Source organism: Geotrypetes seraphini, chromosome 4 (genome assembly GCF_902459505.1).
Source record: "Geotrypetes seraphini chromosome 4, aGeoSer1.1, whole genome shotgun sequence".
Lineage (NCBI taxonomy): Eukaryota > Metazoa > Chordata > Amphibia > Gymnophiona > Dermophiidae > Geotrypetes > Geotrypetes seraphini.
The window spans coordinates 315,627,243-315,644,300 of NC_047087.1; the positions used below are offsets into that span (position 1 = coordinate 315,627,243).

The 17,058-nt window shown below is 46.4% G+C and overlaps 1 protein-coding gene across 1 annotated transcript in view; it reads right to left on the bottom strand.

Annotated features, from left to right (window-relative positions):
* The window catches only part of HSPA12A (heat shock protein family A (Hsp70) member 12A), a 102,658-nt gene that overhangs the window by 36,116 nt on the left and 49,484 nt on the right, over positions 1-17,058 (bottom strand). The window contains exons 2-5 of the mRNA XM_033943720.1: positions 14,038-14,123; positions 10,530-10,654; positions 4,319-4,505; positions 2,194-2,298 (exon numbers count right to left, since the gene is read on the bottom strand). Of these exons, the coding sequence (XP_033799611.1) occupies positions 2,194-2,298; positions 4,319-4,505; positions 10,530-10,654; positions 14,038-14,123 (503 nt within the window). The remainder of the gene's footprint in view (positions 1-2,193; positions 2,299-4,318; positions 4,506-10,529; positions 10,655-14,037; positions 14,124-17,058) is intronic.

The following is a 17,058-nucleotide window of genomic DNA, read 5'->3' on the forward strand; positions in this document are numbered from 1 at the left end:
CTGGCCAATCCAGGTCCCTAATACCTGGCCAAAACCCAAGGAGTAGCAAGATTCCGGAATCTCTAAGAGTAACAAGATTCTAGAAGAGGGGTGGGAAACTCCGGTCCTCGAGGGCCGCAATCCAGTCGGGTTTTCAGGATTTCCCCAATGAATATGCATGAGATCTATGTGCATGCACTGCTTTCAATGCATATTCATTGGGGAAATCCTGAAAACCCGACTGGATTGCAGCCCTTGAGGAGGGACTTTGAGATCCGTGCGTAGCAGATGTTCTCTGAGGACAGCAGGTATATTATTCTCACATTGTGGGAGGTGCTCCTCCCCTTCCTGCTGTGTACACGCCCCCCCTCCCTTTTTAACTTCTCCGGCGTGAGCAGCATGCCCATGTCAATTCGCCCCTTAACATCACTTTCTAGGCATGGGTCCCAGCAATGACATCAAAGAGAGTGCCAATGCCGCTGCGAGGAGCAACCTTGTGCTGGGGAAGTGAAAAAGGTATGGGGGAAGGCAAGGGGCATGTGCAGTTGCCCAACTCAAAATCTCAATTGCTTCCATGCAAAGGGGATGAGATCCCACTCCCCCTTGTTTGTTCAGATAGAGCATGGCAACTTGGTTGTCTGTATGCACAAGGACTACCTTTTTAGAGGAGACAGTCCTAAAATGTTCTTAAATCATTGCCTATAGCTCGTAATTCTAGAAGACTGATATGGAGGATATTTGCATGTGGTAAGAGCATATTCCTTGAGTATGGGTGTCGTCCAGATGAGCACCCCATCCTAACAGTAAAGCATCTGTGGTTAGAAGTTTTTGATGGCAGAAGGGCTGGAAGGAAAGTCCTCAAGTGAGATTGTGAGGAATCGCCCACTATTAGAAAGAGTGAAAGAGGTCTGAGTTGACTTAGATTGGAACATTGCGTCAACAGGGTCCACTGTCGAACTCTGAATATGTGCCAGTGCCAGTGGAGTAATGTGTACCGTCAATGCCATGTGACCAAGAAGGCATAATATCTGACATGTGGAAGTGCATCAAAGGGTGGAGACTGTTTGACAGAGGTGAATGAGATTATCTACTCTCTGTTTCGGTAGAAAAGTTCAACCCTTAGTAGCATCCAAGAGAGCTCCTATGAACTCCAGCAGATGTGACTTTTGGAATACGACAGCAAACCCAAGCAGCTCCAGGAGATGAATGGCTAAGTTGATGGTATGCAACACAATCCCTTTAAGCAAAAGGGACGAGGGTAAGAGTAAGCACAGGATATCTGGGCTACTTAAGATCACACGATACGTGGTTTAGAGAAAGGAGGGTTTACGGTTTCACAGCCAGCCCTAATGAATGCAGTAAATAGCACGACAATTTCACTCTCCCTCTGGAGCAATGCTTCTCGACCTTTCTTCCTGACAATCGTTCATGTAGGTGACACACCGAACACTAAGATTCACAGGTGACGTCATTGTGAAGCAGAATTCACCAAGCATTGGATTATTCACCCACTAATAGGGAACAGGAGCTGGGTTTAGATTGTTGTGGGACAGATTAATTTTACCCTACGGATGATCGTTTTTTTTTAGTCTGGTATTGAGATAAACCTGGGGGGGGGGGGAAATGTTGTTACTCTTTGGGATTCTGCCAGATACTTGTGACCTGGATTGGCCACCGTTGGAAACTGTAAATTAGGCTAAATAGACCATTGGGTTGACCCAGTTTGGCTAATCTTAGGCACTCAACCATCATCGCCACGCCATGCCCTCCCCTACTCTTCCCCGCTGCACCATGCACCCCCCCCCCTCAAATACCTCTTGAAATGTTTGCCGGCACGAGCAGCACCTAATACCTGCTGCTCATGCCGGCCTCGGCTTCATTCTGATGTCACGTCTAGGTCCCGCGACCAGGAAGTGACATCGTAAGGTTTCCAAGGCCGGTGCGAGCAGCAGGTGGTAAATGCTGCTTGCATCTATGGTACGTGTGGGTAGGGGGGGTGGGGGGCGGAGTGGAGGAGACGCGTCGGTGGTCCCTTGAAGATGGCGCCCGGGATGGTCCACCCTCCCACCTCCACCTTCCAACCCTGAAGATTTCTCATCGGGATAAAAGCGCAGTCAGACCAAACCCCAGCCGAGCCACCACAGGTTCTGACCTTGCGCATTTCTGGCTGCAACTCCTTCACGTGCATGGCCCAGGCAAGATCCGTCCGCCTACCTTTAGTGCTTGCTCCTTAAAAAACTGCAGGGCATAGGCAAATATGTCGAGGGCTTTCACTTTTTTGCCATTGGCAGCCGTGAGATCTGTTTCCAGGTTGAGGTTCTAAAGAATGAGAAAAGGTTAAAACACCCTTAGAATGACACATACTGCACACACTTGCACAGACCGGGGGGGGGGGGAGGGGGGCCAGATGAATTGGCCACGGTTAGGAAAACTGGTCTGATGGTTCTGGGGAGAGGAGAGGGGGCTGCTTCTTCCCGCCGCTATTTTATGGGCTTGTTTAGCTGCTGAGAGGAATTTTCCAAGCTGACTCGCTTGGTTTTCGCAATTCTCTTTGTCCTGACTTTCCAGATGTGTGGAGGAGGCAATGGTCAGTCAAACTCGGGAAGAGAAAAATGTAATGAAATGGGTAAAAAAAAAAAAATGCTATGGGGAAAAGAATGCAAAGCTATCGTCATTTCCTAGATAAGCAGGCCTGTCCTGAAGGGTTTTAAAAAGGAAACGAAACGGAGCACAGCCGCCCCAGTCAAATGAATTTTCTGGCCTCTCTTTGCACATCACCTGGTGGATAAGAGCAGGGGTACCAGACGTCCGTGAAAACCCAGAAATGTCCTCCTTTTAGAGAACTGTCTGGGTGCCTGGAAGGATTTCCAAAATCCAGCAGTTTGGGAAGGGTCTGAGCTCGGGGCTGCGTCTGGAGGCTCCTCTGCATGCGTGGATGTCGACACAATGATGTCATACACATGTGCATGACATCGTGGCGACGTTCGCGCAGAGGCCCTGCAGACCTCGGGGAAGGAGACGGGCGGTTCGGCTGGGGACGGGGTTGGGAGTGGAATGAGGCGGGGTCAAGCATTCTCGTTTTTAGACGAGGAAATCTGGTAAGCCTAGATAAGAGGGGAGGCAAAACTAGCAGCCCTGTCCTCGGGACATTGTCAATTCAGATTACGCAGGCCCAACAGCTGACATGCTGCGGTAGGATTCAGGAAGGGATAATCGCCCACAAATGCCACTAGTGGTAGGGATACCGTATTTTAGTTAAATAAAATCCAGGCCCACCCATTCTGCCCACGTCACGCCCCAGCCCTGTTCATCTGCGAATGTGCGGCTGCCCTCCCGGCGCAGTCCCAAAGAAGAAGCTTTTCAAAACCCAAAGTGCCGTGTTTTGAAAAGCCGTCCGGAGGCCTGGGTAAATCCAGACAGCTGGTGTTCCCTCTAAGCTGAGCAGGTGTCCTCCAGCTGCATTGCTACCACTAGGGGGTGGAATATTTTCAGTCGCTAAGGACAGGTATGTTCCCTGGAGTCCTGCAGAACTTGCATGTCCCTCACAATTGAAAAATGTGACAGTAAAACAGCACCCTCTATTGGTGAGACTGTGGGTGGAGGACTCCTGCTCAGCTTAGAGGGAACAGTGATTAGGCGAGTCACCAAGCGATGTTTAAACAATTTCACACCATAGATGAAAGCAAGAAACAAAGTTTCTGCCTTTAATGCACCTTTCCACTTTCATTTATGCCCCAGACTCATAGGACGACCAGTTCTACAATTTCATGTTGTTTTCATCCAAACTTTTCTCTTTAAAGACACCTTTACACTTTAGTATCAGCTCTCGCTTCTCAAGCAATTAATTCTCGTGAAGCCCTTTGGAAATCAACACCCTGAACTGCCCCGAAACACCAAAACGCTTCTCTAAAAGCGATCACCATTCTCCATTTACCTCCCTTTTTTATTAATTTGACTTCGATGTATTTAAAAACTTCCCCTCCCCTACTTCCCTTTTTGTTCCATGTGCGTCAATGTGAACTTGTCTAGTATTTTTAATATTTGATAAGATATTGCTTTTAATTCACCTTTTTTTTAATTTCTTTTTTTAAAAATCTCATTATATTGTACACCATTTAGACACTTGTTTTGATAGACAGTATATCAAAAATAAAGAAACTTGAAACTTTGGCAGATCATAAGAAAGGTTTCCAAATAAAAAACCCTGACCCTCTCCCAGCCACAGACCAAACATGGCCAACTGTTTGCAAAGTGAATCACTTTTCCCACAACCTTCACCCCCCACCTAGCCAGAGGACCATTGGCAGAAATTCTCAACAAGAGGCCCTGTGTGACTCACAGTGGTAGAATGGAGCTTCATCTTAAATTTGTCGAAATAGAGCCAGTGCTTTGACTCGCCGGGTTCAAGGTCATGGTAGAAATCTCTGGCCGCAAAGCCAAAGCTGTGGAACTTCCTCTCTGGAGTCAGGAGCATGGTGGTGGGTGTCTTCTGACTCGAAATGCCAGGATCTCCACCCTCCCATCGCCTGTGGAGCAAAGGCAGCTAATGAAACCTTAACATTATAAGTCGGGCTTTCTAAGACTTTTTTAGGTCAAGTCCAGTTTCAAATGGAAGTAAACAGTACATAGGAACTGGGACAAGGAACCTACAACAGCCTAAAAGTCATCATATCATAGATAAAATGGTGTGGTAGCCATGTTAGTCCACTTTTAAAGGTAATAAATAGAAATAAATCAGACCAAAACAAAAACAAACAAGATAATTAGACTATTGTAACGCCTATATTTAGAAATTGCAAGAAGTAAGTTACATGTGCTCCACATAATTCAAAATGTTGTAGCAAGGTTGTGACGGGAGTTAACCGATATACTTCTAAGACCCCAGTTTTAAACAACGACATTGGCTGCCAATTATGCGGAGAGTGAAATATAAAATGCTGATGATGATACATCAAAGATTATATGATCAGGTATCATGGTATTCGTAACAGGTATTGTCTGTATATAATCCAAAAAGAAGCTTAAGATTCGAAACAACTATGCAATTGCTCGTGGATACTGTACATTATGCTGTAACGAGTCCCTTTGTATTTTCAGTGGCGGCAGTAGGGTTTATGGAACAAGTTGCCAGGTAACATATGGTTGTGTATGAACACTGAACAACTGTGCAGACATCTTAAGACTCATTTATTTGTACAAGCTTTTTTATGTTACATCAATTGATCAAAGAAGACATAAGATTATAGAATAAATTTGTAAACAGGGATGTTTGTATTTTTTTAGATTATTGTGTTTTACATGGAAAAGGAAAATGAAGATATGAATGTTGTTTGTGACAGCTGGATTGTGTCAATGTGTTAATAATTTATGTATATTTAGTTTGTAACCTAGCTAGGGATAGGTGGGATATAAATTTTTAAATAAATAATATCTTTTCTAGTAGATAGGTGTGTCTCTCTGGACAGTAGGGTACTCCCCCTATACTCGCAAGCAATGCAGAAGGAATCCACTTCAGGTTTTCAGCTCCTTCTCCAGAGGGTTCTGTTGCCCCCTTCAGTTTGTACCAAAGCAGGTGATAGCCCTATATAGGAGCACATAAGAAGGAGGGGCAGGGGGTAGAGAGTTGTGCGGGGACAGAAATCAAACCCGTCCCCGCTGGAATTGAATCCATCCCCACCCATCCCCATAAACTTCAGAAGTAGGTATTTCATTTAACCCCTCATCCCCCCCACACACACTTTTACAAAACCACAGAAGTGGTTTTTAGTGCAGGCCGGCGCGCTGATGCTCTGCGCTGCTCCCAATGCTCAGTCAGTGTGCCAGCTGGCGCTAAGAACCGCTTTCGCAGTTTTGTAAAAGGGGGGGAGGGTTAATTAGGCTACTGAAATAATAATTGGGAAGAATATATACTTTGTAAATGGGTCTCTGCCAGAGTTTCTAATGTAAATATAAAATATAAATACCCCAGCTGATGAAGACCCCTAAGCTATGTCAGTTGAGGACTTCCTCTGAAGGTGGCCGGGGGTCCCTTTTGCCAAGCTTGGCAGACAGCAGTGAATCCCTAAGTCACAGATACTGGCTCCTCAGTGACTCAGGGTTGCTGCCAGCGACTGCTACGCTTGGTGGAAGGAAGTTCTGGCCACCTATGGAGGAGGCCCTTAGCGTGGGGATCTCCACCAGCCACAGCAAGGGTCAGCAAGTACTTCCAACCCTGGAGAAATAGAACCAGAAATGCATTTCCTTTCCTATTGAACAGAATCCAAACACATCTGCTATATAAGAGGGTAAACCAAAAAGTGAAGGCAAAATGCATTTAATGAGTTTAAAAGAAGTAACTGTGAGCACACCCTTGCTGCATTCAAGTGCAATCAGTTATGCCAGCTCGTAAAAATAAAGTGCGCAGACAGCGGTGTGGCAAGGGGGAGTGGGGTCCACGCTAAACCCCCTTCTCCTCTGCGCACTCCCTTGCCTTCCCCTGTACTTTTTTGGCGCTCTCTCTGACATCACTTTTGGGACCTGCGCCTAGGATGTGATGTCAAAGGGGAGCCGACCCCAACAGCCAGAGACGTTTAAAAGGGAAAGGGAAGGGGCCCCTGCGACGGGGAAGAGGGCAGGGGAGGGGCACCGCTCGCTCTTACTCTGTCACTGTGCGCAGATGCCAGGTTATGTTAGTATTCTGTAATGGGAGGGGGGCGGAGCAGACCACCTATATGGAGGCACCTCTTGCAGAACTTCCACCTGTGTGAGAACGGACCTCGAAACCACAAAGGCAAATCTCAGTCTTTTGCCAAAACGTTTCCTCATCCGTCCACCAGAACACGGGGATTCGTTCTGCTGTTTTGAGTTAAGTGATGAAAGAATATATCGGAATCTGAACCTGGTTTGACTATTTATATGGAAAAAAAGATCCTTATCGCTCAACTACAATAAATAACTATGTTTAGAAATCCAGTGGACAGATGAGGAGACTTTTTGACAAATTTGCCGTTGTGGTTGTGAGTAGAGAATGACACGGTGAAAAAATTGGTCCCCGTCACCGCCCCGTCCCCGTCTCACCATCCTCTGCACCGCCCCGTCACCGCCACTGCCACCCCATTCACCGCCCCGTCACCGTCACCGCTGCATACATAAAAACCTCAAACGGGTACGATTTTATATACTTTTCTAATATCTCCCCTATGTATCTGCCATTGCCCCCCCCTGTGTCCATATACCATCCCCATGGCATGTCCCCTTTTTGTCTCTGTCCCTATGCCCCATGCACATAATTTCCCCTCTTTCTGTTACCTTCCTGTGTCCAGATTTCCCCTATCTTCCTCTTCCATACCAGTGTGTCTCTTCTTTTCAACCCCATCTAGCTTTTTTCCCTCTTTCTTCCCCCCCCCCCTGCTTCTAGCATCTGGCTCACCTGCCTGTCCTTCCCTTTCTTTCCTGCCGTGGGTTTTTCTTTCCGTTTTCATCACCTTGGCCCAGAATCCTTTTCCCTTTCACTCCCTCCTTACAGTCTGAGCCGGGAACACGGGTGATCGCACGGTCCTCGCAGCCCCCACCCGCCTGCCCAATCGATCCTAGTGTTTAGCCAGCTCTCTCCCTTCTCCTCACCTTAGTTTGCAGGCTTTCTTTTTCAGCGACCTGCACGCTTTCCCAAAGAGCCGCACACGCGCGGCTGCTCAGTGTTCAATCTTCTGCTCTGCTGCAACTTCCTGTTTCCGGTTGCGTCAGAGCAGAAGATTGAAACTGAGCAGCAGCGGGTGCGCGGCTCTCTGATAGCGTGCGGGTCGCCGAAAAAGAAAATCTACAAACTAAGGTGAGGAGAAGGGAGAGAGCTGGCTAAACACTAGAATCGATTGGGCAGGCGGGTGTGAGCTGCGGGGACCGCGCGATCCTTCATGCCTCACTGCGGGGACAAGACCCATTCACCGCCCCGCGGGCGGTGAATGGCCTTGTCCCCGTCGCCGCAGCGACTGCTAGTTTTCTTCCCCGTTTTCGGCGGTGACCCGCGGCTAAAATGCGGTGGCCGCGGGTAAACCGCCACCGTGTCATTCTCTAGTTGTGAGGTCTGTTCTTACGCTTACAGCCAGACCGACTTCAAGTTCTGCTGGATTTGTCAGCACCTGCACCCCAGCCATTAATTAGGCTGGGAGATGAACCGGGGATTTCAAAGAGGGAAAGGAGGAAGAGACAGGACACAATCAGAGCTTGAAGTTCTAAAAGTCGACTTGACTCTGGAGATCCTGTGAATGATGAGAACATCGCAGCCTGCAGAAAAAGAGACGGTCGGTGCCCTGAAGGAATCAACTTCTCCCTTCCTGCACCTCAGCCCATCTCCTGCTCTATCTCCACCCCTCACCCCAAGTCTTCACATGCAAGGCAGCACTCCCTGCATAGTAACCTAGTAAATGACGGCAGATAAAGACCTGAACGGTCCATCCAGTCTGCCCATTAGTCATACTCATTAAAAATACATGATTAAATTAACTTGTCTCTTCTTTGGTATTTCTGGGTCACAGACTGTAAAGTCCTCCTGGTATTTTCCTAGGCTCCAAATGTTGAAGTTGCCGTCTAATCAAGCCATTGTGACATCACTGCTAAGGTTGGCTCTCAGGCATTGGTGGAATGAGGCAATATGACATCACAATAGGAGCTCTGGAATGTTGCTGCTCTTTGGGTTTCTGCCAGGTAACATAGTAAATGACGGCAGATAAAGACCTGAACGGTCCATCCAGTCTGCCCATTACAAATACATGATTAAATGAACTTGTCTCTTCTTTGATATTTCTGAGCCATAGACTAAAGTCCACCTGGTATCGTCCTAGGCTCCAACTCACTTCAGCCTATCCAACCATCCCGTTGTCTGCAGGATATCTACTGTAAAGTCTGGCCAGTAACATCCTCATGTTCCAAGTTTATTTCTTTTTAAAATTTCTATACCGTTTTAGTCCAAAACGGTTTGCAAATCTTATAAAATTCAGAACAAAACAAACAGATTCAATCCTTACATAAAATCAGTTTCTCAAAGAAATGCATCTACAAACAGTTGTGTTTTCAGCATTTTCCTAAATGAGCTCTTATCTCTACATTTTCGAATTTGACCAACCAGTGGAGTTCCCATTGATGCCCTCCCCAGCCCCTCCTACACCAAATCACCACATATGGGACACGGACCATGTAAGTCTGTCCAGTACCGGCCTTAGTTCTTTAATTTACATCCTTCATTTTCTAATTAGAGATCCTTTGGTTTTATCCCATCCCCCACCCCAAGCCTCCACATGCACGCCAGCACTCTCTGCGCGTGGGCAGACGTCCACACACGAGAGTGACAGAAGAAATTGAGCATTTGAAGATTCCATCTGTGCTGCGTTCTCTGATAAATCTCCAAATTACAGGCCCTAAGACTGGAAGGGCTCTTTCAAGCTGTGTTACTGTAGCAACTCTGTCAAGAAAACACACCAGCACATGTCTGTAATTAACCTCTGCCACCACCGTGTATCTCTCACATTATCAGGCGATGGCTAGAAAGCTCCGGATATACTTCCAAAGCTCTGGAGGGTCGCTACTAAATGGCACGGGGACAAATTTTTCTCCATCCTCACAGGAACTCATTTTTCTAGCCAGGTGAGCTATTTTCCTGTCTCTGCCTGAGCTCCGTCCTCATCTGCACAAGCCTCAAACACTTTCAAATCCTAAGTAGCAACATTCTAGAGCTCAAATTGTGATGTCATAATGCCTCATTCCACCAATGCCTAAGCTCCGTCCTCATCTGCATAAGCCTCAAACACTTTCAGACCATAAGTGGCAACATTCTAGAGCTCAGATTGTGATGTCATAATGCCTCAGCTACGCCCTCATCTGCACAAGCCTCAAACACTTTAAAATCCTAAGTAGCAACATTCTAGAGCTCAGATTGTGATGTCACAATGTCTCATTCCACCAATGCCTAAGCTCCGTCCTCATCAGCACAAATCTCAAACACTTTAAAATCATAAGTAGCAACATTCTAGAGCTCAGATTGTGATGTCATAATGCCTCATTCCACCAATGCCTAATCTCCATCCTCTTCTACACAAGCCTCAAACACTTCAAAATCATATGTAGCAACATTCTAGAGCTGAGATTGTGATGTCATAATGCCTCATTCCACCAATACCTAAGCTCCGTCCTCATCTGCACAAGCCTCAAACCCTTTAAAATCCTAAGTAGCAACATTCTAGAACTCAGATTGTGATGTCATAATGCCTCATTCCACCAATGCCTAAGCTCCGTCCTCATCTGCACAAGCCTCAAACACTTGAAAATCCTAAGTAGCCACATTCTAGAGCTGAGATTGTGATGTCATAATGCCTCATTCCACCAATGCCTAAGCTCCGTCCTCATCTGCACAAGCCTCAAACACTTTAAAATCATAAGTTTTCAAGGCCTGTGCGGTTAAGGCAGAGCTTACAGGAATGGGGCAGGGAGAGCGATAGAACTCACAGGGATGGGGAAAAATTTGTCTCCGTGTCATTCTCTAGTCGCTACCCTGGCCCAGGCTGTTGTATTGCAGCTCTTACCTCATTATATGGATGCATTCGGGTTCCTTCATAAAGCTGTAGGCATAGCCACTGGAGGTCGTGCCAAAATCAATAGCCACCACCACCTGATAGGATGGCTCAGCGTCCACACCGGAGTCTGAATCCTGTGAGGGTCAGAACAAGAGAGAATCTTATAGGGAGAGTCTCTGCACCCTTCCCGACCAGCGACAAAGAAACAGCCCCCACCAAGAAGCAGAAACGAGCACAGAGCTCCACCACGTGCTGTTCCCCAGCTCCGCAAACCTCTCCATGAAACCTCCTAGAGCAGGAAATTCACAAGACATCCCAGAACAGAACAGGACGTTCACGGCAAGCACTCCTCCTTTTGGGGAATCATCCCTCTTTGCTCCGTTATGACTGAGGACTAAACACTTTTTTATTATAGATGCCAAGTTAAGTAACCCAGTTCCAGGATGAAGACTTTTGGGCCAGTCCTGGTTTTGAACTTATATCCCAAAGTAGGGTTGACAGATTTTGCGTATATAAAATCTGGACCTGCCCCTAGGCCCGCCCAGTTCTACCCATCCCCGCCCCATCACATCCATGCCACACCCCTAGCCTGCTGCTGCCTGCTGATGTAAGTCTACATCAGGGATCTCAAAGTCCCTCCTTGAGGGCCACAATCCAGTCGGGTTTTCAGGATTTCCCCAATGAATATGCATTGAAAGCAGTGCATGCACATAGATCTCATGCATATTCATTGGGGAAATCCTGAAAACCCGACTGGATTCCGGCCCTCAAGGAGGAACTTTGTGACCCCTGGTCTACATATATGCTTCTGTTTGAAACATTTACATGTGTAACTTGAACACAGCTATCGGTGCTTGTTTATACTAGAGGCTCTTCCACACCTCCTCCCCCCCCCATCATCACTCTGTACCACCACTGCCCCCCTTGGGCAGCCCAACCACCCATAGGCCCTTTTTGGGCCTACCTAAGGTTATCAGCAGTGGCGTAATAAGGGTAGGAGGTGCCCCTACACCTTCCTCTCCACACCTCTTCTCCTTCACGCCCCCCCCCCACTCCACACTCGCGCTCTTCCTCCCTTCCCCCTCCCCATACCTTTAAATCTTTGCCAGTGCAAGTGGCTTTTCTCCAGCATGTTCCTCACGTCAGCTTTGTATTTACCTCTGACATCACTTCCTGGCTCCTTGACCCAGAGGTAACTCAGAGAGGAACCAGGCTGGTGCGAATAACAGGCAGAAGAAGTTGCTCGTACTAGCAAAGATCTACAGAGGTACGGGGGGGGAGGGACGGCACGAGCGGGGTGTGGTGTGGCAGAGAGGTTCCGGCGCCCCCCACTGACACGGCGCCCGGGGCAATCTGCTCCCTTTATTATACCATTGGTTACCAGACTTCCAGATTTACTCGGTCATGTCCTCTTTTTAAAGGACTGTCCAGGTAGTCTGGACGTCTTTCTAAATTTAAAGAGTTTGTCCTGGTATTCCTCTCCCCTATGCCTCAAGTACCTCCTCCGCTGAATATTTAGTCTTCGGATCAGCCGGCAGCAACAGGGAATTGAGCCTGATACTGTCAGCTTGCCCCTGAAGCCTTCATTCTGCAGCTGTCCTGCCTATGTGGGAACAGGATATCGCACAAAGGAAAACAAGGAAAAAACTGCAGGCTATATTTATTATATCCAAAAATTGAATGCGGTTAATGTTTCCACCTTTACAAAGAAACCGCTATTTAGCGATCATTACCAATTCACACAGGCTATTGTTTTTTGTTTGCGGTTTAATTTGATCCCTGATGAAGGCGTGTTAACCGAAACACGGACCGTGTCGAGACCCTCGGTTTGCAAAAAGGTGGTAACATTAACTGTAGTTTTTGCCTTGTTTTCCTTTGTGCTGCAGATTGTGTTGGATTCTCTTATGTTTTTCGGAATAGGATGTCGCTGCAGAATGAAGGTTTCCAGGGCAGGCCGACGGCAGCTGCGCCTGGTCCAAAAATTAAATATTCAGCAGAGGAGGTAAGTGGAGGACTGGGGAGAGGCACTAGATTCTGGGCTGGGCTGGGGGATGGAGACAGAGAGCCTGTGCCACCGGATCTTGCTGGGGGAGAAGAGAGAGAAAGAGAAGCACCCGCAGGAGGAGGAAGGTTGGAAGGAGGGGGAGAGAGAAGCACCTGTGTGGGAGGGGGGAGAGAGAGGGGGGATGCAGGGAGAGAAAAACACTAGAAGGGTACAGAGGATGGGAAGGGGCAGGGGCAAGACCGGTGGGAGGCAGAGCTGGGGGTGGGGCAAGGGCAGGGCTGTTGGGGGCGTGGTCATGTGTTCTCTTTTTTCATTATATACATATAGTGTGAATGCTGTATAGTATAAATAAAGATCCCAAGCAAAATAAGGTTCTCTTTTTTTTTCTATCCACAAATATGGTAACCCTAGGCCTACCTAAAGAAAGCCTGGTGGTCTAGTGGCCTCTTGGGGGGGTCTAGAACAAAGCCCACCCATTCCTGTCCGGTGTTACTTGTCCTTCAAAATGGGTTCTAGGACTTTGTTGCAAATGGATAAAGGTTAGCATATTTTTCTCGGACACATGAACCCTGTCTCATTCCGCCACCAGCCCCACCCCCACACAGCCTCCTCTCGTCTTCCGGATGAGCTCCAGATACGTTTGGAGGGCCCGGAGCGTGTGCGGATGTGTTTGACGTCATCTGTGCATGCTCAGAGGCCCTCCAGATGCGGCTGGAGCTTGTCGGGGCTTTCCAAAACCCAGACCAATGCCAGGCTTTGGAAAGTCCATCCAGGAGCCTGGACAGTCCTCTAAGAAGAACACATGTCCAGGTTTTCCCAGAAGTCTAATAACACTACAATTGGAGCCAGGAGAAGCAACTGCGGGTGGCTCTTGCTTATGTCGGTCCCAGTCTCAATATAGCTGCCGGAAGTCGCAGAAGCCCTTTTAAAAGGAGTCAATTGTGTAGAGAAGTGAGTGGGGACTGTTCCTGACCCACTACCCACCAATGATACAGTAGTCCCAAGTTGTGGCTGCCACTTGGAGAGGGGTGGGTTCACGAGGGAGCTACCACAGGTAAGGGGGCACAGAAAAGAGGCACATTTTGGTCACATGGTGGTGGATTGAAGCCATTTTCATCTTCAGGTTTGGCCACAACCAAGCAGCCAATTTCTGTCGCAAATTCGGTTTCAGTTGGGCTCTAGTTTACAGAATTACTCCTGCAGTGGATATGATGCAAAAAAGGACTCTGTGACCTTTCTATTAAGGACACACTTTACTCCAGGTAACAGCAACCATGGGGCAAATGACACTCTCTTGCCTTTTGCTTGGCTGAGACACAAAAAGGAACCGAAATTTAGTACCTGTGTTCCTCAAGGCACATCAAGAAAATCCACTTACTCAATCGCAGAGGACATGCAATATTCAGCTCTCCAGGGACAGAAAAATACCTACCATACCTGACTGCACACCGCTTCCATAGCTTTCAGGCTTACAAGCGGTAATATACAAAACTAAAATCAGCAAATGCTTACCACACAATGTGACGGAGACATCGGCGTTATCCCAGGGTCCCCCAAACTTCTTGCTGGGGATGAGTAGGCTGCAGTGGAAACTCCATCTGAAAAAGAAATGCAAGAGCTAGCCGTGTGTGGCCCGAGCAGAAGTGAAACAGTTACACCCCTGGGACAAAGCGAACCATCAAGCAGGGCTCAGTCTACAGCCGGTTGATATTGTGTATTTGGATTTTCAAAAGGCATTTGACAAAGTACCTCATGAAAGACTCCTGAGGATATTAGACAGTCATGGGATGGAAGGTAATGTCTTATTAAGCATTAAGCATTAAGACATATCCTCTATTTATACCCTTCTATTCCCTTTTCCAGCAGGAAAATGTCCAATCCTCTCTTAAATCCCAGTACTGTATTCTGCCCTATAACGTCCTCTGGAAGCGAATTCCAAGTGTCCACCACACGTTGGGTAAAGAAGAACTTCCTAGCATTTGTATTGAATCTGTCCGGAAGTTCTTCTTTACCCAACGTGTGGTGGACACTTGGAATTCGCTTCCAGAGGACGTAATAGGGCAGAATACAGTACTGGGATTTAAGAGAGGATTGGACATTTTCCTGCTGGAAAAGGGAATAGAAGGGTATAAATAGAGGATATGTCTTAATGCTTAATGCATATGGTCAATATTCTCAATGGAGAAGGGTAAACAGTGGGGTTCTTCTTTTTAGAAACATCTAATCTTGTACTTAAGCTGCATATACTAAGGCAAGGAGGAAAAAGCAGGATCTGAAGCTTTTTCCTCCTTGTCTTAGTATATCTAAACTAAACTAAACTAAACCTTAAGTTTCTATACCGCATCATCTCCACAGAAGTAGAGCTCGGCACGGTTTACAGGAATTGGTATAGAAAGGAACTACAATGAAAAGTAGAAGGACTTAGAAAGAGAGGTTTAGAGGGAATGAATATATCGATGAGGGAGAGGTCATTGCATTTTGGAGAAGAGCCAAGTTTTCAGATGTTTTCGGAAGAGTTGGAGGGAGGACAGGCACCGAAGCGGGGTGGTAAAACTGTTCCAGAGTTCGGTGATCTAATCTTTAGTCTTATATACCTGGTCATTCCCCTGAGGGACTCGAACTGATTAACAAAACTTAACCTAAGGAGACATTAATTACATTAGAGATTTCTATTCCGCCCATGCCAGCAGGGGAGAGCCAACGGAGGAGGGCTGCAGTCCGGCCATCAGACCAACGGTTGGCTCGGGGGCCCGTTCAAGCTGGACTTCAGTTTTGACTGTTTTGATTTTATTTTCACTTCTTTTTAGTTTATGATATATTTTTTAATCTCACTTATTGTTTTACCACTTATTTTGTTTTATGTTATCATTCAAATTTCATTTAAATTTCTCCAGAATTCTATTGCTTCAATGGTTCTCCCTCTGCATCTATTCTTATCTCCCCTCTTTTTTCAACCTTTCAAAGTCCTTTAGACCATTGTAGTCTTATTAGAATGTTTATTTTCTTATTTTTCTCATCTATTCTCTATTTTATTTCTTCATTACTCTACTAATTGTCATTTTCCCAGGTACTTTAGTTAGATTGTGAGCCTTCGAGACAGTAAGGGAATTTCTAAGTACCTATTTTACTTATAATTTTAATTCACCCTATTGTCTATTTTTCTGTAAACCGCTTAGAATCCTAACGGAGTTTAGCGGTATATAAGAAATAAATTACATTACATTAACCTGCAGTTCAAGGCAGATTACAAAAGAATTCTAAACGGTGGGTTACAATGGAAGATTATTTGTCATTTCTAGAGAGATAAAGAGTGGGTCAGGTAGTTTCAGTTTGGCGGGAAGAGGGAGGGAGGAAGGAAGGATGGCATATGTGATGTTAGGACTGTTTCAGGAATTTCTTGAAGAGTATAGTTTTTATTTCTTTTCTGAACATCTTTCATGAACAATAATAGGACAAGAGAAAGTCCGTCAATATCAACATTCCGTTATCAACTAGAAAATTCTGAACAGATCCATCATCTTCCAGTTATCAGTTAGAAATGTCTTCAAGCCGGTTCTACTATCTGAAGGGAGATCATTCCAGATTTTCACCCTAGTAAATGCCATAGGGTTTGAAATCCTACCGAAAGTTTGAATCCCTCTAATAGAAGGGAATATTAATTTGAATTTATGGAGATTCCTAGTAGACCGGAGACGATAAGAGTTAAAAGAAAGAGGAAACAGTGGGGGAAAAAATCACATATAAACTCTGAACAACACTGGCGCATTTAAACTGAACCCTCCAATACATCGGAAGCCAATGCAGTGCCCTCAGCAATGGCGTAACATGATCGGATTTCTTTTTACCAAAAATCTATTTGGCAGCCATGTTCTCAATAAGCTTAAATACAATATTAAATGTTTCTAATAAGAAAGTTTAAGAATATGTTTTTTTGCATTGAATAGAACCTACTCTCCTGCATTTTTGCATAGATTTAAATAGTGGGGTTCCCCAGGGGTCTACACTGCTTTTTATCGTAATCTAGAGATGGGAATAACTAGCAAGATCATTAAATTTGTGATGACACAAAGTTGCTAAAATCGTAAGAGGACTGTAAAAAACTTCAAGAGGGCTGGTAAGCTACCTCAGAGTTTCCTCTTGAAGGAAAGAAAGGCTACCATAGTGTGAATTGGCAAGAGTAGCCCAACGTAAGCACCAGGCCATTGGGGTATGATCAGCAGCAGTGGTCCAACAAGAGAGAAGGCACCCAGTAGACTAGCGGCGGAGTTGGAGAACATCTGGGAGGGCTGGGACCCTCAGAGCTAAGGGATAACCACCAAGAGGCTGCCACAGGGGCAAGCCCGCCAGCTGGGAAGGACAGCATCCACCTACCCCTAAGATCTTCCATGGATTGGGTGAGAACGTGGGGACTGGGCAAGGGTGGACTCGCTGGATAAGGGAAGGAGGGATCTAGGTACACAGCCATGACCGGGTAAATCCAGACGGTGACAGGTCAAAAGCGCGCACCGACAACCCAGCGCAGACAACTGAGCG